The sequence below is a fragment of the Sapajus apella genome, unplaced genomic scaffold, assembly GCF_009761245.1.
Source record: "Sapajus apella isolate SASKATOON/1434 unplaced genomic scaffold, GSC_monkey_1.0 scaffold1, whole genome shotgun sequence".
NCBI lineage: Eukaryota > Metazoa > Chordata > Mammalia > Primates > Cebidae > Sapajus > Sapajus apella.
In genome coordinates, this window is record NW_022436941.1 from 88,048,232 (window position 1) to 88,068,227 (window position 19,996).

General features: G+C 36.2%; 1 protein-coding gene across 1 annotated transcript in view; it reads left to right on the forward strand.

The window, feature by feature from the left end:
• Window positions 1-6,657: 6,657 nt before the first annotated feature.
• HCN1 (hyperpolarization activated cyclic nucleotide gated potassium channel 1) overlaps window positions 6,658-19,996 on the forward strand; it is a 378,126-nt gene continuing 364,787 nt past the window's right edge. The window contains exon 1 of the mRNA XM_032281138.1: window positions 6,658-7,165. Within this exon, the coding sequence (XP_032137029.1) occupies window positions 6,762-7,165 (404 nt within the window). The 5' untranslated portion in view covers window positions 6,658-6,761. The remainder of the gene's footprint in view (window positions 7,166-19,996) is intronic.

Genomic DNA, 19,996 nt, shown 5'->3' on the forward strand with positions numbered 1-19,996 from the left:
ACAATTCAATAGCACTATCAGATGGCCCAACGACTGTAGAATAAATCAAAAGGCTGGCAAAGATACTCAAATGAACACATTCATGTGTTCCTAAACATAAACTAAATTTTGACAGCTCTATCACTTATATGGAATAAACAGCTATAGAGCACAGAAGAAAATAAAGCTTTCTGATCTCAGTCTATGAAAAGCTAGCATAACCAAAGCTGGCCAAAAATAGCAAAGAATAAAAATATTACCATCAGCATTATTATCATCTAAAAACATATGAAATTAATATAATAGTCTAATGTGATTTATGCCTATAAAGAAAATGTTAACTATGTTTATTAGTATAATCGATTACATTAGCAGATTAAAAGAGAAAAAACAAAGATCTTGACATATGTAAAATTATTATGTAATATTAATAATAGGCATAAATTTCTTTTATCATTAAAACACTTTTTAACAAGCAAGAGGGAATCTACCTTAATATGATGAAGGCTACCTTACTAGTAACCTATAAAATCAGAACTGTGCCATAAAATCAGAACTGTTGCTATTACCTATTAGTATGATAACAGTGTCAGCTAACATTATAACTACTCTTCAGCATTTAATTGACATTCCTTGCCAATGTAGTATGTCAAGAAAAGTGTGTTATAAAAATTAAGAAAGAGAACAAATATATAGTTGATAGAAGATGTCATTATTTACTGACACTACCAAAATGAATACACTAATACCGTATTAGATACAGTTAAGTAATTCCCTACTACAGCTATATGCAAGGACAAACTCAGCAATACAAAAGAATTTTTCTATAACCAAAAATAGCCAATTGAAAAGCACGATGATAAAATGTCTCTTTTTCCAACAGTCAGAACACCTATGAAATACCTAGCGACAAATCTCTACTAAACAAAACATTTCCAAGACTTATATTAAAAAACTATATAATAGGTTACCTTGTATTTAGATACATAGGTAAGATAGGTAGAAAGAGATAGATAAATGAAGAGATTATATTTTAAGATGTACTAATATAATAATATAAGGTTATAAATATAATAATATAAGGTTATTAATATAAGGTTATAAATATGTTATTTATCAATTAATGCATAAATGTAGTTCCAAACAAAATTCCAGCTGGATTGTTTAAGATAATTTGACAAACTTATTCTCAAATTAATATGAAGGGGAAAATAGGAACAAAAGTATCCAAGAATTTTAGCTGGGTGCAGTGGCTCACGCCTATAATTCTGAAACTTTGGGAGGCCAAGATTGGAGAATACAATAGGTATACTAAGAGATTAGTTATGTGAAATAATACAAATGAATATATGTATGTTAGAGTTGAGAAAGATAGGCATGTGCCAGCAAAATGAAGAAGGGTTGATGGAATACTTCAAGGTTTTTCTTTTTAAATGTTGTATTGTTCAAACGTTTGACAAAAATATGTATCATTTAGTGGTGATATAAGAAGAAAGAAATAGGAAAGAAATATCTATTTTGCTTTTGAATAGCGACAATATTAAAGTTGATAGTTCTTGCTAAATAGCCTCTGTGTGCAATGCAAACAAAACGCCTTCGCTACAAAGACAAGTGCCAAACCTTGTCAAAAATAATTCTAGATGTATCTGAAAAAAATCATGTTTAATATGTATGTATACAGACACATGAAGAGAAATACAGATGTTTGGATTGGGCCACCGTATACTAAAACTACTAAAATGGTATAGTATTGTTAGTCTTTCTATAGGCAGGTCAATGGAAAAAATTCTGAAAAGTAAGTATCTGTCAATCTTTTAAAGTGGCGTAGCTTTTTCCAGTGTTTGCTTTTATAAAGATTTACCTGTAATGATTTTTAGTATTACATTATACTACTAAATCATCTTAAACTCACTTTAGGAAATAACATGATATTATATTCTACTTTCCTTTTCTCTGGAATAGTTACTTAACCATCCTAGGACTATTTGCTATACAACATATCCTTTGCTCATTGATGTAAAATGACAATTTTGATCTATGATTAATACTAAAGTGTGTTTCTGGTTTTTATTCCTTTTTTTTTTTTTTTTACAGGGTCTCACTCTGTCACCCAGGCTGGAGTGCAGTGGCACGATCTCATCTCACTGCAACCTCCACCTCCTGGGTTCAATTTCTGTGCCTCAGCTTTCCAAGCAGCTGGGATTACAGGCACACATCACCATGCCTGGCTCAGTTTTTTGTATTTTTAGAAGAGACAGGGTTTCACCATGTTGGCCAGGCTGGTTTTGAACTCCTGACCTCAAATGATTCACCCGCCTCAGCTTCCCAAAGTATTGAGATTACAGGCGTGAGCCACCGTGCCTGGCCTGGTTTTGATTCTTTTGTATTGCCTTATTTGTCTCTTTCTCTGCTCAATGCTACCTTAAGCAGCTCTAATACTTTGGAAATTTTTTCATTGTTTTCAGTTTTTAAGCCATAGCCTAAGAACTGTTATAAATGATTTATTAATCCAACTAAACTTTAAAAACATTTTGTTGCTTTTGTCCCCATGAAGAAAACCAGAAACAGTTTTTTTTAAAGTAAGTTGGTTTATTGGTTTGTAAGAATGACTGTATATTACTGGTGAGTTGTTTTGTTTGGTTCGTTTGCTTTCTTTCCTTCTTATTTATTTATTTATTTAACTTCAAGTTCTGGGATACATGTGCAGAACGTGCAGGTTTGTTATGTAGGTATACATGTTCCATGGTGGTTTGCTGCATCTATCAACCCCTCATCTAGTTTTTAAGATCTGTATGCATTAGGTATTTGCCCTAAAGCTCTTTCTCCCCTTACCCTCCATCCCCCAACAGGCCCTGGTGTGTAATGTTTCCCTCTCTGTGTCCATGGAATCACCAAATTTTGTTTGAAACTTAAAATCAATTTTTGAAAGAAGCACCATATTGATAATATTGAGTCTTTATGGACAAATTGTATAGCTAATTTATTTAAATTTATTTTACACCTTTTATCAAAAATGTTTCTTAAACTACGGATCTCAGACATTTCTTGTTAAGTTTATTACTGTGTAATTTTCATTTTTAGTTGCAATTGCGAAAAAAAAATCATTGTTCTCCATTTTGCCTTAATGGTGATTGCTGATGCTTAGGAAGAATGTTAATTTTTGCATGCCTACTGAAGTAACCAAAAGTTTATACCAACTTTCCAAATTCCATTATGAGTTATGACGGTTATCTAGTTGATTGTTATTTTGGGTTTTCAGAAGACAATATTATCCATTAAAAATAACATGCGTTGCAGAAATTATGGGTATGAGCGCCTATGTTCTAATTGAACAGCTTTAATGTTTCTATTAAGCATGATGTTGGTGTGACTTTCCAGACAGATAATCAGATTTGCTTGTGCACAAGACACAGAAAAACTGTGAGGTCCTCTATAATGAACTTTTTTTCGCACTGTTACTTACCATTGCCTTATTTGACAGAAGTTTTTATTTTGTTTCCTTACATGTGTAATATGTTTTTAACATATTAGTCTGTCCTACTAAGAGGAACAAAATGTCTTATCCCTTAAATCTTTAAGTTTCAATGAGACTTTCCAATAAACCGTCAAACTTCAAGTCACCAATCTATCTTTTCTGTCTCATTTCATGTGTGCTAGCATCTGCTGCATGGAGATTTTATTTTAGGTTCATATTAATCTTCTGCTGCTGTCTGCAATTTGATCTTAAGCAGAGTATTAAAGGAAACAGGGAACATTTCAGAAGATGCACAATTCTTGTATATATTGAACAGCACCCATTACAGCGACTGATGAGACATTCTCCTGAAATTAATTCATAATTGATATTCTCTAATGAGTCCTCCAAAATCAGATTCCTGTAAAATACTAGGCACTTTGACATCATGGATATCCTAAAGACACAGAGTGAACATGATAGTAATCTTATTTCTAAGATGTCTTTAAAATGAACACTTTGAATTTAGCTCACTAGATTTTACCTTGAGATAGTTAATCAACGAACACAATACCAAGACAAGCTAAGAAGATATTATTCTGAAGTTTGAAGATTCTGTCTCTTCCCTTATCATTGATTTCTTTCTTCTATTGCTTTCACTTTGTCCCAATATTCTTGAGAGTTCATTCTTCTTCCAATGAAAACTTAAATTTCATATTCTAAACAACTTTAAATCAACATTCTGAAAAGTAAAGAAACATGACTTTTTATATTGCTGACAAATTTAATACATTGATATACACATTCTCAAGTTTTTAAGAAAATGCATTTTTTGAGATTTTGAATAAATAAAATATGGCCTAAAAGCTATACTTGGAACAACCAATGACTTGTGATCCTTTGTAGACATTTCTTAGTTCTATTTTGAGATCTTGTTTTTCAGTGATTCTGTCATATCAGTTTAGTACAAACCTTGAAACTCAGAAAAACTTTTACTAAAATAACTGCCTGGTCATGAGTAAGATTAAGTTGCAATAGAACAAACAGAGAGATTGGCTAAAAGAAAAGCAAACTTACTTAAACTCAGCATAACATTTTAGATGGTATATTTTTACATTATTATAAAATTTAAAATTTATGTTAAAATATACATTGTCACACTCATGACTGAAAATAGAGGGATTGGGGAAGCATGCAGAATGGGAGAAAAGTAAGGAAACATCTTTAGTCTAATACAGAATAGCTGCCGGAGTAATCGGGCCTTTCTTAGGCAGAACTTCGCTTTGGGCAATGTTTGTTTTTATCCATTCCCGTGGTTTCCTTCTGCCCTCAGCACCTGGTATCCTCATCTGACCTCTTGGATTTCCAAAGTAGAGAAAGGTCTCTATTTTGATAGATCAAAGCTCTATATTTTCATGTTTTTCCTTCTCTTACCATTAAAATTTGGCCATCCATACTTATTCTTAGGGTTCTGGTTTATGATTAGTTGAAAACAGATGGTGTCTGAGTCAGGACATAGCTCCGTGAAATAAGGAGATTTAGCATAGGCGATGGTAAGGAGAATGGTAAGGGAAATCTTAGAGAATTGCAACAGAGTTAGGCCTAATGGTTCATTTCTGCTTCCCTCTGCTCTTTTCTCAGTTCTCTGCTTCCTTTCTCAGCCTTTGTTAACCCCTCAGGAAGGCACCAAATTGTCTTCCTTTCTTTTTATCCTTGCTTCCCTCATTGTTAATTGGCTTCATCACTGTTTAATTTTTCAGAAAAAACACCTTGATTGGCCCCACTCACTTTTTTTTTCTTATGATAGGTCACAGTTGCCAGCCTGACACACATTCCCTCCTTGAGAGCCTGCCCCTTCTGCATAAAATGTGGCTTGAGCTGACAGGAACCCAGGGGATCTGGGACTCTTGGCAGGCCAAGATTTCCTTTGAAGAGGCTGTAAGCATGGAAGCAAGGCTTGTATCTGAAACAGATGTTTTGGGACATTCGGGAGTTTTGAAACTCTTCAGACGCCTGGGCTGCCCTGCTGAGTGATTGGTGGGTTTGGCAGCACATTTTGCTTCTTTTAGCTAATCCAGTGGGTTTCAGAGATGCAGGGTGAACAAGAGGAAACGGAGAATGCTTTCCTCAGCTGCGGTACCACGCTTGTAAGTTTCCCTTACGAATGTTCCCCACTTCTGAAATGGTAATGACATTCTAATGAGAGATTCCAAGACGTCTTTACTTCTAGCGTGGTGTCAGCAAACACTGACAGGCACACACGTCCCTTAGTGTGTTTTATTGATTATGTAACTTATCTAAAAAGACAGGTCAGCTCAGGCGAGGCCTCCGTCACACTTTTCTTTCAATATTTGTGGCTGATAGACCTGCTTGCATGTGTACTGATATGAATGGCCTTGGAAAGAAAGAAATCCCATCTTCTGTTTAAGGAACTCCGCGAGAATTAACAAGGATAAGTGTAAGGAGGTCAGTTGTCTGTCCCCAGGTGCAGAACCTTAATCTGAAAAGCCCCAAGCAGCTGGTTACCCAGGATTACACAGACCTGGTAGCTTTTGCCCTCTGCCTCTCTTTCTAGCACACACGCGTGCACACGCACGCACGCACACTTCCCTGGTACTTTTGACATTTATTTGCCATTGTCAAACTTTACTTTCTTTTGGACATTTGGTTTTGCACGTGAATTTTTGGCATGCATAGTCAGCTCGTCCCCTTTTCCCCATCTGTAACGTTATTCAAACAGGCGTTCAGACAATGTCTCCATGAGTTTAGGATGTTTGTCTCTTTTGGAGCAACACACACTTGCTGGTTCAAGCTTGCTCTCTCTCCTCTCTCCCCGCTATTTCATGCAAACATACACCGAGTCCCTCTCCACGTGTACCAATGAATGTCTCCTCCGAGGGCTCCTGAGTTCAATGTCACGCTGGGCAGAAGTGGAGCAAGAGTAACGAGCATGTGTGGAGTGCAGACGGGGAGAGACCCGTTCCGGCCAGCAGAGGGCAGCCGAGGGGAGGCGCTGGCGCGCGAGGGCTGAGCCGAGCTGAGCCTCGCCTCGCTCGGGCAGCCTCAGCCTCAGCACCAGCCGCGCCGGAGCCCGGAGCGCAGCCACTGAGGGCAGCGGCGGCGGCGGAAGCCAGGCGCGCAGCGAGGAGCAGCGCGGGCGGGAAGCAGCAGCTGCCGCCGCCGCCGCCGCCGCCACCGCCGCGACGGGCAGCAGCCAGCCGGCTCGCCGGCAGTCGGCTCGGGCCCCTGCCCTCTCGACTTCGTGTCCCTGGCGCCGGGGGGCCGGCGAGTCTGGAGCCCGCGCCGTCGCCGGTCGCGTCCTCCGGGCATGGAAGGAGGCGGCAAGTCCAACTCTTCGTCCAACAGCCGGGACGATGGCAACAGCGTCTTCCCCGCCAAGGCGTCCGCGACGGGCTCGGGGCCGGCCGCGGCCGAGAAGCGCCTGGGCACCCCACCGGGGGGCGGCGGGGCTGGCGCGAAGGAGCACGGCAACTCCGTGTGTTTCAAGGTGGACGGCGGCGGCGGCGGCGAGGAGCCGGCTGGGGGCTTCGAGGACGCCGAGGGGCCCCGGCGGCAGTACGGCTTCATGCAGAGGCAGTTCACCTCCATGCTGCAGCCCGGGGTCAACAAATTCTCCCTCCGCATGTTTGGGAGCCAGAAGGCGGTGGAGAAGGAGCAGGAAAGGGTTAAAACTGCAGGCTTCTGGATTATCCACCCTTACAGTGATTTCAGGTGAGGGCTCCCGGTCGCCGCCCCACCCTCCCTTCAGGCGCGCCCTCAAACGCGCTTCCCCGCGCTTGGGAGGGGGGCGCCCCGGGGACTGGGAGGGCGGGCGGGGGTGGCGCTGCCGGCAGCGTCGGCTCGGGCTGACTCGGCGCCTCCCGGTAGTTCCCACCCAGGAGGGGCTCGGAGGATGCGCTCCTGTTGCCCAGGAATCCCAGACGGTCTCTCCTCCTTGGCCTTGTGAACTTTGGGGGCCGATCGGGGGAGGGTGGAGGCCACGGTGACCCTCCCTAGGGAGAGGCTAAGTTGTACCAGGGAAACTTTTACTTCAGAGACGGGAGTGAGAGGAAGCGGGCAGCCATCCTTCCTCGCGCGGCTCCCTCAAGCGTGGTCTCAACCAAGAGGGAAAAGGAGGCTTCTGGGCTCAGGAGAAGACTGGGTAACCGGAGACAGCGATTCACACGCCCAAGGAGTTCCTGCCGCGCTCGCCCCTGGGGAGTGTGTTTAGTCTGTTTTTCTTTATAGGCGCTGGGTATCCTCACGGTGTTTCCTCAGAAACAGCGCTGGCAGGCAGGAGAAGGGTAATTTGCACTTGGAGAGTCCCTGACAAGTGAGGTCTCAGCAAAGCCGGGCGCCTCCAGGAAGGGCAGGAGCGTGGCAGGAAGCCTCTAGTTCCTGAAACAGAGAGAGGGGGCGTCTCCAGAGCCCCCTTCCTGAAATAGAGCGGCACCCTTTCTTGACCTTGACTACAAGTCTGTTTCAAAAATCTCTTTCACATCCCCCAGCTTGGGAAGAAGGGCAGGAGAGCTGTCAGCAGGAGAACTCCGCTTTGGAGAATTAAAATTAAGACGTTTTCTGATCTTATTTGTCGCCCAAGTATTCATTCGGTGATAAGCATGTTTAGAGATTGTCAAATGAAGGTCGTGAAGTAGATCCTCTTATTAGCGTGCGCACGGTTTTCTTAGCTCCTGAACAAGGCTGGACTTTCCATTTTAAAATCCAGAACGAGTTAACTCCTATTAACTCAGGGTGATATCTATTTATTTGGCCGAACTCGTTCGAAAAGAAAAAAGAATCAACTGAAGGAGTATGTACATGTAGTAAGCATTCTTTATAGTCGTCTACTAAATAGCAAATAAATATAGCAATGAAAAGCAGCCTTGGAGTTAGTTTAGAAACTAAGGAAATTATCACCAACTCCGTGCCTTAACGGGAGCTGTCCACCGTTCTGAATGACAGTATCTGTGAAAACCCCGCAGTCCCGCTACACAAAGGCTCAGAGTGACTATCTTTGCCTTCTTTGAGATATTTATTGTCTCGGAAGTCAGTAGCCTCTGTGATCTATGCATGGACTGAGTGGATTTTAGAAAGTGTATAATTTTAAGGTACTTACTTGTAAGAACACACAGCAAAGTCCAAAGGAGAACTTATAAAACCTAATGACGTTTATAGTCTAGAGATCATTAAGAGTTTGGTTGAAAGAATGTTCATATTAAAATGATGTATAAATAATCAAACATGTTTCCTCCAGTAGGAAGATAGGGAAGCATACTTCTAAATGACCTTATTCTGAAATGTGTAAGGTTGTCATGTTCTTTAGAATTTTAAAGGTGGGAATCAACTGTAGAATATTCTTTCTTCTTCAGTCCCCAATGGGAATATATTTCACCTCATTTTAAGATTTTAAGTGAAAATAATTTACATGAAAACAGTCTCAAGTCTTAATACCAAAAATAAATGTGGTATTTCCAGAAATGTATGGGGTTCAATATTAACATGTAAAAATGCTAAACTTTTAAAATTTAATTTCAGTCAATTAAATGATTACATGTGATGCTTTTATTTTTCAGCAATGTGAAAAGGACTATCCCTTTTCAAAATGATATCATACATTAAATAAACTTTTTCCCACTTACTAAATAAAAACCTAGAGCCACTTTTCAAGAATTAGAAGTGTGCCAAAGTATTTGAATGAATGAAATTACAGGATTCTCCTAATTTTCCCAAAGAAGTATTTGTAGACAAAAGATTTCTTTAAAAATAAACATTGTTACTGAACAAAGGGACAAATTGAAATCAGGTGATGATTTAATTTTATTATGCATTTCAAAGAAATGAAAAATGATTTAAAAGTGAGCTAATACTCTAAACTCCAATGTGGAATAGTTTGGAATATTTGAATTTTCCTTTGCAAAAATGGAACAAAGAAAATGGCAGGTACAGTTAAGCAATTATAATTATTTAGATCTTCTTAACCTGAAAGATATCTGAAAAAAATAGGTAAAACTCATAATTATAATACACACTGATGTTTTAAAACAAACTAGAGAAATAATCATGTACTTGTTTACATTCAGAAGGTATTTACATCTTATTAATGTTTTTGTATGATCTCAAAATCAATGTAAGATTTTCTAAAACCTATAACATGTCATGATAATGTAATGAAAAAAGCAAAAATATGAAAGGCAAAATTCTTTCAGTAATTTTTTTTCTCAGGGAAAAGCAATGTATGAGTAATTTTCAATAGATACTAGATATGTTTGTGGTCATGATCTATTTACTTTGGGCCCTTTCCTGAAGGACTCTTTTGGGGAGGTGCTTTACTACAATTCCTAAAATGCCAAACTTAAGTTCATTAATCATTTGGAAACTGAGCAAGTAAAAGTTAAGATAATTTCCATTAAGAGTGGGGAGATATTGCAAGTGAAGATATCCAGAGGATTCTTTTCCTTGACACTTTTAATAAGCCTTACATGGCCAGAGAAGTTTACTGTGTTCTTACTCCAGGGCATGTCGTGACTTTAACACTGTTACTAGTTTCCTTTCTCAGGGTGATTTTTAGGACTGATAGCTTTCTGCTTTACTTTCCTCAAGGGACAGGGCTGTGCTCCCACTGAGACTCTCAGAGAGCTAGCTAGTGCCTCTTTTCTCAGGCAGAGCCCAAGAGTGCTATTGCTGTGTCTGGCAGGTAGTTTTCTCTACCCCTGATGTAAGTAGGGCAGAGGTACTGTATTTCCCTTCTTCCTCAGAAGAGGATGATGTTAGAAACCTTCAGAGAATAAAAAGGAGTCCAATAGTATAGATACTGTTTGAAATAACTGGGTGGAAGCTACAAAATTTAGTAAACACAGCAAGCTCATGTTTTTGTTTATACTGTGGTATAGAAGCACCCAGACTAGAGAAAATATGGATAGTTACTTAAAAACAAATGTAGCTTGATTTTTGTGTAGTGATGGCATGGTCTTAGTCTTATTGAATTTCATATGAATGACACAAGACACATTTAATTTGGAGGTTAAAAATGATTTTTAAAAATTCATAGTGATTTTATGTTAATTAGCTAATATTTTACTAAGGTAAAAATGATGCTGGGCAAGCATTGTGCTTCCACAGCCAATTGACAGTTATGATATAATCATTTAAATAGGTTGAAAGAATATTTAGAATAATTTTGTGGATGATTTTTATTATGCAGATAATTTAATGGAAGAATGTATCACCAGACTATTTGCGATTTCAGAGATTCTGACATTATTTTGTTCCATCATGCTTACACAAAGGGACTTTTAAAAAGAAAGCTCCTGTTCCATATACATTGCCAGCCAACATCTTGCTCCTCATAAGGGAGGAAGTTTTGTATCTTGACTTCCTATTTTTTTCAACTTCTTTTCATCGTTAGTATGAGTATGTGAAAAGCTTTCTGTGTTATAAGTACTCAAGGATTCTAGAGATGGGAGTTACTTCCTGAAGATAGTCACTTCCGGATTTCCATCTCTGCTTTGGATTGCAGCCACAAGTGTACTGATCTCAGCGATCACTGATGTGTTGGTTAGGGAAGCGGGGCTTCACCCATATTATACAGTTCATCATAGAGAGAACATTTGCTTCTCACAGGAGCTTCACACAAGAAAACAATTCAACCTTCTGGGGTTTAAAGACTAATTAGCCTAGTATTATCTTTGTGCTGAACACATTCTGTATTCTGCCAGCAATGCTGCTTTTATTTGCTTTTCATATCAACATAGCCAAAATTAACCATAAGAATTTATTTTCTTTCTATGTTAGGTCTACCTTTTATGCTCTATAAGTTCAATTACATTTTTCTTAGTGACTCTAGCAACTGTTAGGCATGTGAAATTTCTTCAGAGATTTAAAGTTGTAAAAAAAGTAACTAAATTTGTTTAGCTACTTTTTCTTAGTGTGTATGTAAGTTATGAAACTTTAAATTTTAGCAAATGTTTCACTGTTGCAGTTAGTAAATATGATGATTTATACTATTAAAATATTATAAGATTTTTATTTTTCTTCTGAGCAACTTTCCCTTTAAAGCTACTTTTGGGGTATGATTATAAATTGAGAATCAGTGGAGAGGTACACTTTACTAATAATATTTAATTATGTGGACTTGGATTTATGAGTGTGCCTATTGAATAATGAAATTTAAATGCACTGAAGAGATATATTACTTATTATTTGTATCATAGGTTCATTTAACAAAATTGTATTCAGCTATATCTGCTTAATCAAAAACCACAAACCAAAACATCACCACCACCAAAAAGCAGTATAAATAGTATTTGTAATTCAGCATTATTATATAACTCAATGCACCTATATCCTATAGTGAACATGAAGCCAGCAAAAGCATTTGGTATGATTCTTAGGTGACAGTCTTATTCTCAATACAATTCTTGGGTTTAGCAGATAATTCACTTAATTATTTAGAGGCAACTGGGCTCAGGACAAGGACTTTCAAATAGAGTTTCTTGTAAGCACAGTACAAATTATTGTAGATCATTAGCACTGCATGAAGAGTAGAGCATTTGCAGGGTCTGTGACAAGTTTTCATTTTATCATTTTGTGTAAAGGAGTAATAAACTATGAATTAGGCTGACACTATATATTTTAGTTGTGGAAGTAGTGATAATGAAAAAAAGTCTGTATGCACTAAGTAAATTCTATTTTCACTAAGTATTTTCTTTTAAAAATAATTTTCTTTGTGAAGTCATGTGGATGTACAAGTTACCATTAGTTTTACAGAAAAAAATCAGGATTCCTGGTGCATACTGGAAGTTTATGTTTTTGCAAAATAAACCTTCATGGCTCTATTAATTATATTTGTACATATGTGTTACAGAAACTATTCAAGGGACATCTATATACAACTATGCACGTAAAGAATATATGTAGAAGTTGATTATTTTTGAGTTGAGCATTTATCTGATACATTTCACCCAACTTTGATAAAATTGATTTCATGACTCTTTCAAGTTATGTTAGTTTGTTTTCTCATAGTATTTTTCTATTTCACCTAATAATTGACTACTCAGTTAAAGCAAAGAAGCAACATTACTCATGCCTTAAATGTACAACTTATAATTTTATTTATATAAACATAATTTTATTTTCAAGTCACTAGCTATAACTGTAAAAATATAAGGCTAATTCTACATACATATGAAGTTAGTAAATATTTACAAATTTTAGACTATCAGCTTTGTTTCCAATAATTCGGTATTATAAAGAGTGCTGCAACACCGTTGCACTTTACTCTTCATTATATTCTGGCTAAAGTTCAGGGAATGGAATGACTGCCTATGAACTTTCTAGAGATTCTATCATACTGTATTGATTTAACCAATTAATACTGCCTCCAGTTTACACATTTCTTAAAATGGCAAGAACAATGTAGGGTTCTCCAAGGTTGACATTCCTGTTAAGATATTTACAGGCTGTTTTAGGACAGAAAGTGTAACCTGTCCTCCCTTTCATTCTTCATAGAATGACAAGAGTGATTTTAAAAAGAAAATCAAATAATGTTGTTATGCTGTTTAGTGACTTCCCATTACTCTTACACTGCATTTGACAAACTTCCTATGAGCTTCAAGCTTCAATTATGAGCTTTCCCTGCATAATTTCAACCTATAAATGCAACTTCACCACATGCCACTCATTACAGCACTGTATTTCAGCCCCTTGGCTAAATTTTCAGCTCCTAGAACAACCTGAGTTCTCTCCCATGACTAAGATTTTAATGTAACATTTACCCCCATTCCTGAAATACTCTTCACTTTTCATTACTCCACATAGCTAGTTTCTATTCATCTTTTATATTTCCATTTAATCATTGTGCTCACACTTACTTGATTTTTTATCTAGGCTTTCTGTTCATCAGAATGTATAATTATTTGCATATGTGTCCCTTCCCTGGAATTTGAGCCATGCTACCTTATGAATCCTACTCAGTTTTATATTTCCCATGTTGTAAACACGCACATAATAGAATTTTCTTGCCAAACTTTCTTAGATGATTCATTTTTTTCCTCAGCTTTTCTTTTAAGATCAGGAGTACCTGTGTGGGATGCTCAGGTTTGTTACATAGGTAAACATGTGCCATGGTGGTTTGCTGCACAGATAATCTCATTACCTAAGTATTATATTCAGATGTGCTTTTTAACAGCTTTTTTGAGACAAAATTCATATACCATATAATTCACCCATTTAAAGTATGCAATTCATTGTTTTCTATTGAGTTCACAGAGTTATGCAGTCATTACCACCATCAATTTTATAATATTTTATCATCCCAAGAAGAAACCACATATGGATTAGCACTCACTTTTCTCTTTCCTCTCTCACCCTCCCACTCAGCTTTAAGCAACCACTAAACTATGCTCCCTCTGTAGATTTTTGCTTATTCTGAATATTTTATATCAGTGGAATCATGCAATAGTCTTTTGTTATTGGCTTCTTTCACTTAGCATAATGTTTTTTCAGGGTTCATTCATGTTGTTACCTGTATCAGTTCTTTGTTTATTTCCTTGCTTAATAACATTCCATTTTATGGATATACTACCTTTAATTTATTCATTTATCAGTTGATGGACAGCTGGGTTGTTTCTGCTTTTTGGCTATTGTAAACTGCTGATATGAATATTCTTGTACAAGTTTTTGAGCAGAGATGTTTTTATTTCTATTTGGAGTGAAATTTAACGTAACATACCTGTGATAAATATTTATTGACTGAATGACAAATAATTATTCTCCAACCAGGCCATGAGCACATTAATCTTAGAGTTGACAAATTCAGATGAAAACAATGAAAGCTTTCTTTTTTCCTACAGTAATACCTGACATCCACTTCCCATTGGCACCTGCAATATGTGCCCCAACTATTACATTTCCCTGCCCAATACACAGATGAATAAATGCAACTGCAGAGAAGTTATGTCGCGTGAACATGGTGACATAGATAGATAGTAAGAACTGGGCCAGGAATTCAGTTCTTGTGAATATTAATTTTATCACTTCAACTCTTTTACATAATAAGAAACAAGGCTGCCAGTATAAATAATTCCCCAAACCTTCTGGGAAACATGATGGATTGAACCTAATCATTTATACTTCCTCCCTCTTGAAGTCATTCCAAAATAATATGAAAAAGCACAGACACATTGGTAAGTAGAAGAAAGAAGAGACAGCAGAGAATATAGATCTCAAAAACATTTGTAAAACAGGAAGTTAATGGAAAAATTATTCCATTTCCACAATCCTTCACCTATTGAAATCCAGAAGAGTTCAGGACTTGGAAGTGCCAGTTATGAATTAGTTCCAGGAAAGCCAGACTGAAAACAGAATTAAATAAGGGTTTCCTTAGTGAATATAGAACTCTCTGTGCTGACATTAGGATGCTTGGAGTCAGGTCAATTTTTCTCAGGCAGGAAACTAAAGAAATTACCTCCAAAGGGAGACATCTCAAAGGCTTCACTTAAAAAATCATTTTTATTGCCTAATCACTGCAAAAATTCCTGCGTATGTACATTGAGAGTGTAATTATATTTTTCATATGGCATTGCTTAATATGGAACTGAAAGCAAAAGATAACCAGACATTTGAGAAAAGTCTCATAAGGGAAGACTAAATCAAACAGAGAAAGGCTAAATCAAACAATCAAAGAAGGTACAGAGGGATGGGATAAGGAGAAATGATAGTATTATAAAAAATACTTTACAAATGATAGCTTCAGAAATATTTTATCTACACAATAAGAACACTATGCCATGAAAACAATAGTAAGAAATTTAAAAAACAGCTCTTAGATGGAATGTGTTGGCAGGTAAAGTCTGGGGAGCCTATCAGAATTAGAGCAAAAAGACAAACAGGGATAGGAAATATAAGAAAATATAGCAAAATAAAGGACTAATTTATAAGGTCAAAATCTACCAAAAGGTGTTCTAGAATGATAACAAGGAGTGAAAAGGACACATAGAATTAATAGAGACATTTTAGATAAATATTTCCGGATAACAGCAACTGAAATGTCTGTTCTAAGGGACTCATGGAATGCTTAGCATCATGAAAGAAAATGACTGTCCAAGAATCATCACACAGAAGCTTTAGAACACCATTGAATCAGCAACAAACAAAAGACTGAGACTTCCCAAAGAAAAAGTTACATATAGTGGGAATAATACAAGTTAAATGACAATGTAACGAAGCCTACAAAATTCTGAGAGAAAATAATCTCTAAAAGATATCCACACCTTGCCATAATAAAAAGTTTAAATAAAGATATTCAGAAATGAAGAACTCTAGTATTAATTACCTATGTACCCTTTCTTAGAAAGTTATTAGATGACATGTTCCTGCAAAACAGGAAATTACACCAAACAACATTAAGACATAGAAGCTAGGAAATGGGCTCTAATACGGAGAAACCTGAAGTCCCAGGAGTACCTCAAAATAGCTGGCCTTGATAGAAACCAGTCTAGACTCTGGCAGGAAAGCAAAGTGTCCTGGAGGAAGGCCTTTGGGGTAGAAGAAAAAGAGATGGATATCAGCATTTGATAAATAATGTTATTAGTTGTTCCACAGATCATTTGGAACAAGATATCGATTGCTTTCATATAAATATTTGTAGAGTACATTGGATACAACTAAATAAACAAAAGACCTTTATTTACTCCAGAATGATCTAAAGGTGTCTGAAACAGGGAAAAGAATCACAGTTCCTTGTTCATCAGTACATAATGCTTATTTGGTCACAATAATGTAAACCAGTTGACTGATTTAAACAAAGATTGTGGTGCAATTGGGAGGGTGGGAGGGCAGGAGAAAGGTAAATGCAGTTTGGGTGATATAAGAAACCTAAGTCCTTGTCTTCCATAGTTGGAAGCTAATACATGAATAGTGTTTAAAGTTGGTAAATTAATTTCACTTTGAAATATGGGCTTAACACCAAAAGCAACAATTAGAGTGGTTAAATTTGGAAAGTGATATGTAGGGTAAAAGGAATGTGGTGAGGCTTATATGTTCTGTTTATAATCCTTGATGCTGTTTTGCTTAAAAAAAAAAGACTATGGGCATATATTATTTTGAAGTAACAATGTTAGGAACTGTTTGGATCAGAATCCAAGCTCCACCACCTTAGTAACTAGACCTTCATTTTCTCAATTATAATATATAATTTTCTCAACTATAATATAAGGAAATACATATATTTATATATTATATAAAAATATAGATATAAAATTCATGGGGTGTATAGTATATATAGTGTGTATGTATACTATATATGCTATATAAACATTTCTATATTGTGCTTAGAAGTGATGCTCTGCATTTAATGCTGTTTAAGAGTTATTATTATGAAAGTAAAATTAAAACAATTAAGGTATGTTAGTTGTTTGAAAAAATGAAATATTCTCTAAGTACGTACTCTAACCCTTTGCAGAATTCCTGAAGAAAATGTTTATGTGAAAGAAGGGGCTTGTAAATAGTGTGTTGCTGTTTCCTTTTTACCTTTATGCAAGCCTTGACAGCAGAAGTCCTGATGTGCAGTGACATATTTTATATATGTTATGTGAAACTGGTCTAGTCTTGAGGCACTTTAGGCATTGGAAAATTTTTTATATATTCTGTTTCTGTAAAATTTTCCAGTTTAATCTCTTTAGTTGGTATGGAATGCTACAGTATTGACATTAGGAAATAGCATTTAGGGAAAATTCTGTTGTCATTTAGTTGCATGTGCTACTTTATGTTCATCTTTATTTTCATCAGAAAATGGCATAAACCATTTGGGATATTTCAAATCAGTTAAGTATTTTATATGAGGCAAACAAGATGAGTTATAACCTGATAAATCTTTTTCTTTTTTATTGTCATGTTTAACAATCTTTAAAAATTGTTATTTAGAAATATAATTATTTAGGAACACAAAAGAATTTGAGACATACTACAAATCTAACAGATTTAAAAAAAAAAATCTTTGTGACATCATTTCTAGAGCAGTTGTCACTTATCGCCCTTGCAGAATGTTTTAGCCTTGTTATTTTATTAAAAAGACAATGCCACTCATTAAAATATACACTACCCAGTTTGTTTGAGGAACATGAGCAGAGACTGAAAAAATGAATACTGAAAGTGATTAGTTTTTTTTTTTTTTTTTTTGAGACACAGTCTTGCTCTGCCAGACAGGCTGGAATACAGTGGCATGATCTCAATTCACTGCATTCTACACCTCCTGAGTTCAAGAAATTCTCTTGCCTCAGCCTCCCAAGTACCTGGAATTACAGGCCTGTGCCACCATGCCTTGCTAATTTTTGTATTTTCAGTAGAGATGGGTTTTTCATGTTGGTCAGGCTGGTCTCGAACTTCTGACCTCAAGCAATCCACCCACCTCAGCCTCCCAAAGTGCTGGGATTACAGGTGTGAGCCACTGCACCTGGCCTATTTCATTAAAGGGAGAACAACTGTTCCTTATTTTTTCCTATAGCAGGGTCATTCTTTGTTTAAATAGTATTTTTAAAAAACTGTCTTTTTTTTTCTAAACAATAAATTTGATACTTATCATGAATATTCATGTAAGTGAATTAGAGTGAAGATTGGAGACATTTATTTTCTGTGATCTGGATGTATATTTAATGTATAAAAAGCAGAAATACGTGCTAGAAGCACCAAGTTATGGTTGAATAAGTATTGCACAATATAAATAATCCCATAATTCTAATTGGCTATAATTACTGATTATACTAATTATTCACAGTCATCCATTTGTGTTAATGATTCTAGGCTTTAAAGACTCATAAAATACTTCACAAATCACATTAAAGCTATGGACCCTCTGACCTGTGCATTTATTTACAATATTTTGTCTATAATTTCAAGAGATTTGTGGTTTCCTTGAAGCACATTTATTTTTGGACCACAAGTTAAGACTTCCTGAACTATCTGATACTGTCATGCCAAAATAGAGACACTAAAAACAGTGCATGGAAGATTTAAACATAGAGTTTTGCGTAGGCAAGCTATTTAAGAATTATTGCTGAAGCTGGGCTAGGCACAGTGGCTCATGCCTATAATCCTAGCACTTTGGGAGGCTGAAGTGGGTGGATCACTTGAGCTCAGGAGTTTGAGACCAGCCTGGGCAACATGGTGATACCCTGTCTCTACAAAAAATACAAAAATTAGATAGGCATGGTGGGACCTATAGTCCCAGCTACTTGGGAGGCTGAGGTAGGAGGATCGCTTGATACCAGGAGGTTGAGGATGCAGTGAGCCAAGATGACACCACTGCATTCCATTCAAAATGAAACCCTGTCTCAAAAAAAAAAAAAAATTATAGCTGGCTAGAAAGAGTTTTCTTGAGAGGGAGAGAATTCCCTATGAAGAACTCGTTTTAATATTGAGGCTAGCTACCTGATCAGCAGGAATTGAAGACAGGCTTGTTCTGGATAGGTCAGGCAGTACAATAAGGCACATAATTCTAACTAGAAATATACTTGGGGTGAAAGGAAGCTAAATTATTTTTTGCAAACATTAAAGAGTTGGTTGAACCAACAGATAAATTATGGGGTTAACTGCTAAGTTCAGAAAGATGGCTGCTTCTAAGATAAATATTTTATGCTATAGCAGTAACTTTCCTTTATATCAACAATGAAGATTAGAATCTATAACAGAAAAAAAAAATCACTGACTAAAAAAGCTAAAAACATAAACTATATATCCTAATTTAGTATTAGAAAAATGGTTTAGTGAAATAATTGAGTAAAATCAATTTTTGTTATTTTTCAGCAAAGTTAAATCCAAAGTTAGGTTTAAATTTATAAATGGTAAAAATAACTGAAATCAGAAATCCTGGAAAATATTAGTGAATTATTTAATAATAAAGCTATGGAGGGAGAGCTTGCCATCATGACACTAAAGCCTGTAAATTATTCTAACCTTTCTAAAGGCCAGCTTGATACCTTATATTTTACAAATATTGAAAATGTGTAGGGTAGGGAGTTATTGTAAAGAAAAAATATGGGAAGTTTGCAAACACTTGGAAACAAAGATGATTCATATGGTGTTTTTTATAATAGTACAAAATTATAATAAAAACTCACTACAATATCAACATATTTTAAACTTCAAGTTATCATCTATTTCTCACATCTCATAAACTCCAGGTTATCATCTATTTGTCATATCATATCACAGAGATATAAGAAACTTACCATAATTTATCATAATTAGTGTTTTGTTTTTCTTCATAGAGCATATCACAGTTTTCTTCATAGAACATATCACAATATCAAAATTTATCATACTTAATTTTTTTTAATGTTTTGTTTCTTTGCTTTGAATATTGTTGATCATCCCCAGATTCTGGAATTTAAAGCCCATTAAGATGAGGTTTTTTTTTTTTCTTTTTTATGTTTGAATTACTATACTCCCAGGCTCCAAGGGCTAGAAGTATGCAGGATATAAAATAGGCACTTAATAAATTTGAATAAATAAAGAGACTTTTAGCAATATTATGCTTAACTTTGATTTTAATATATAACTTCCAACAAC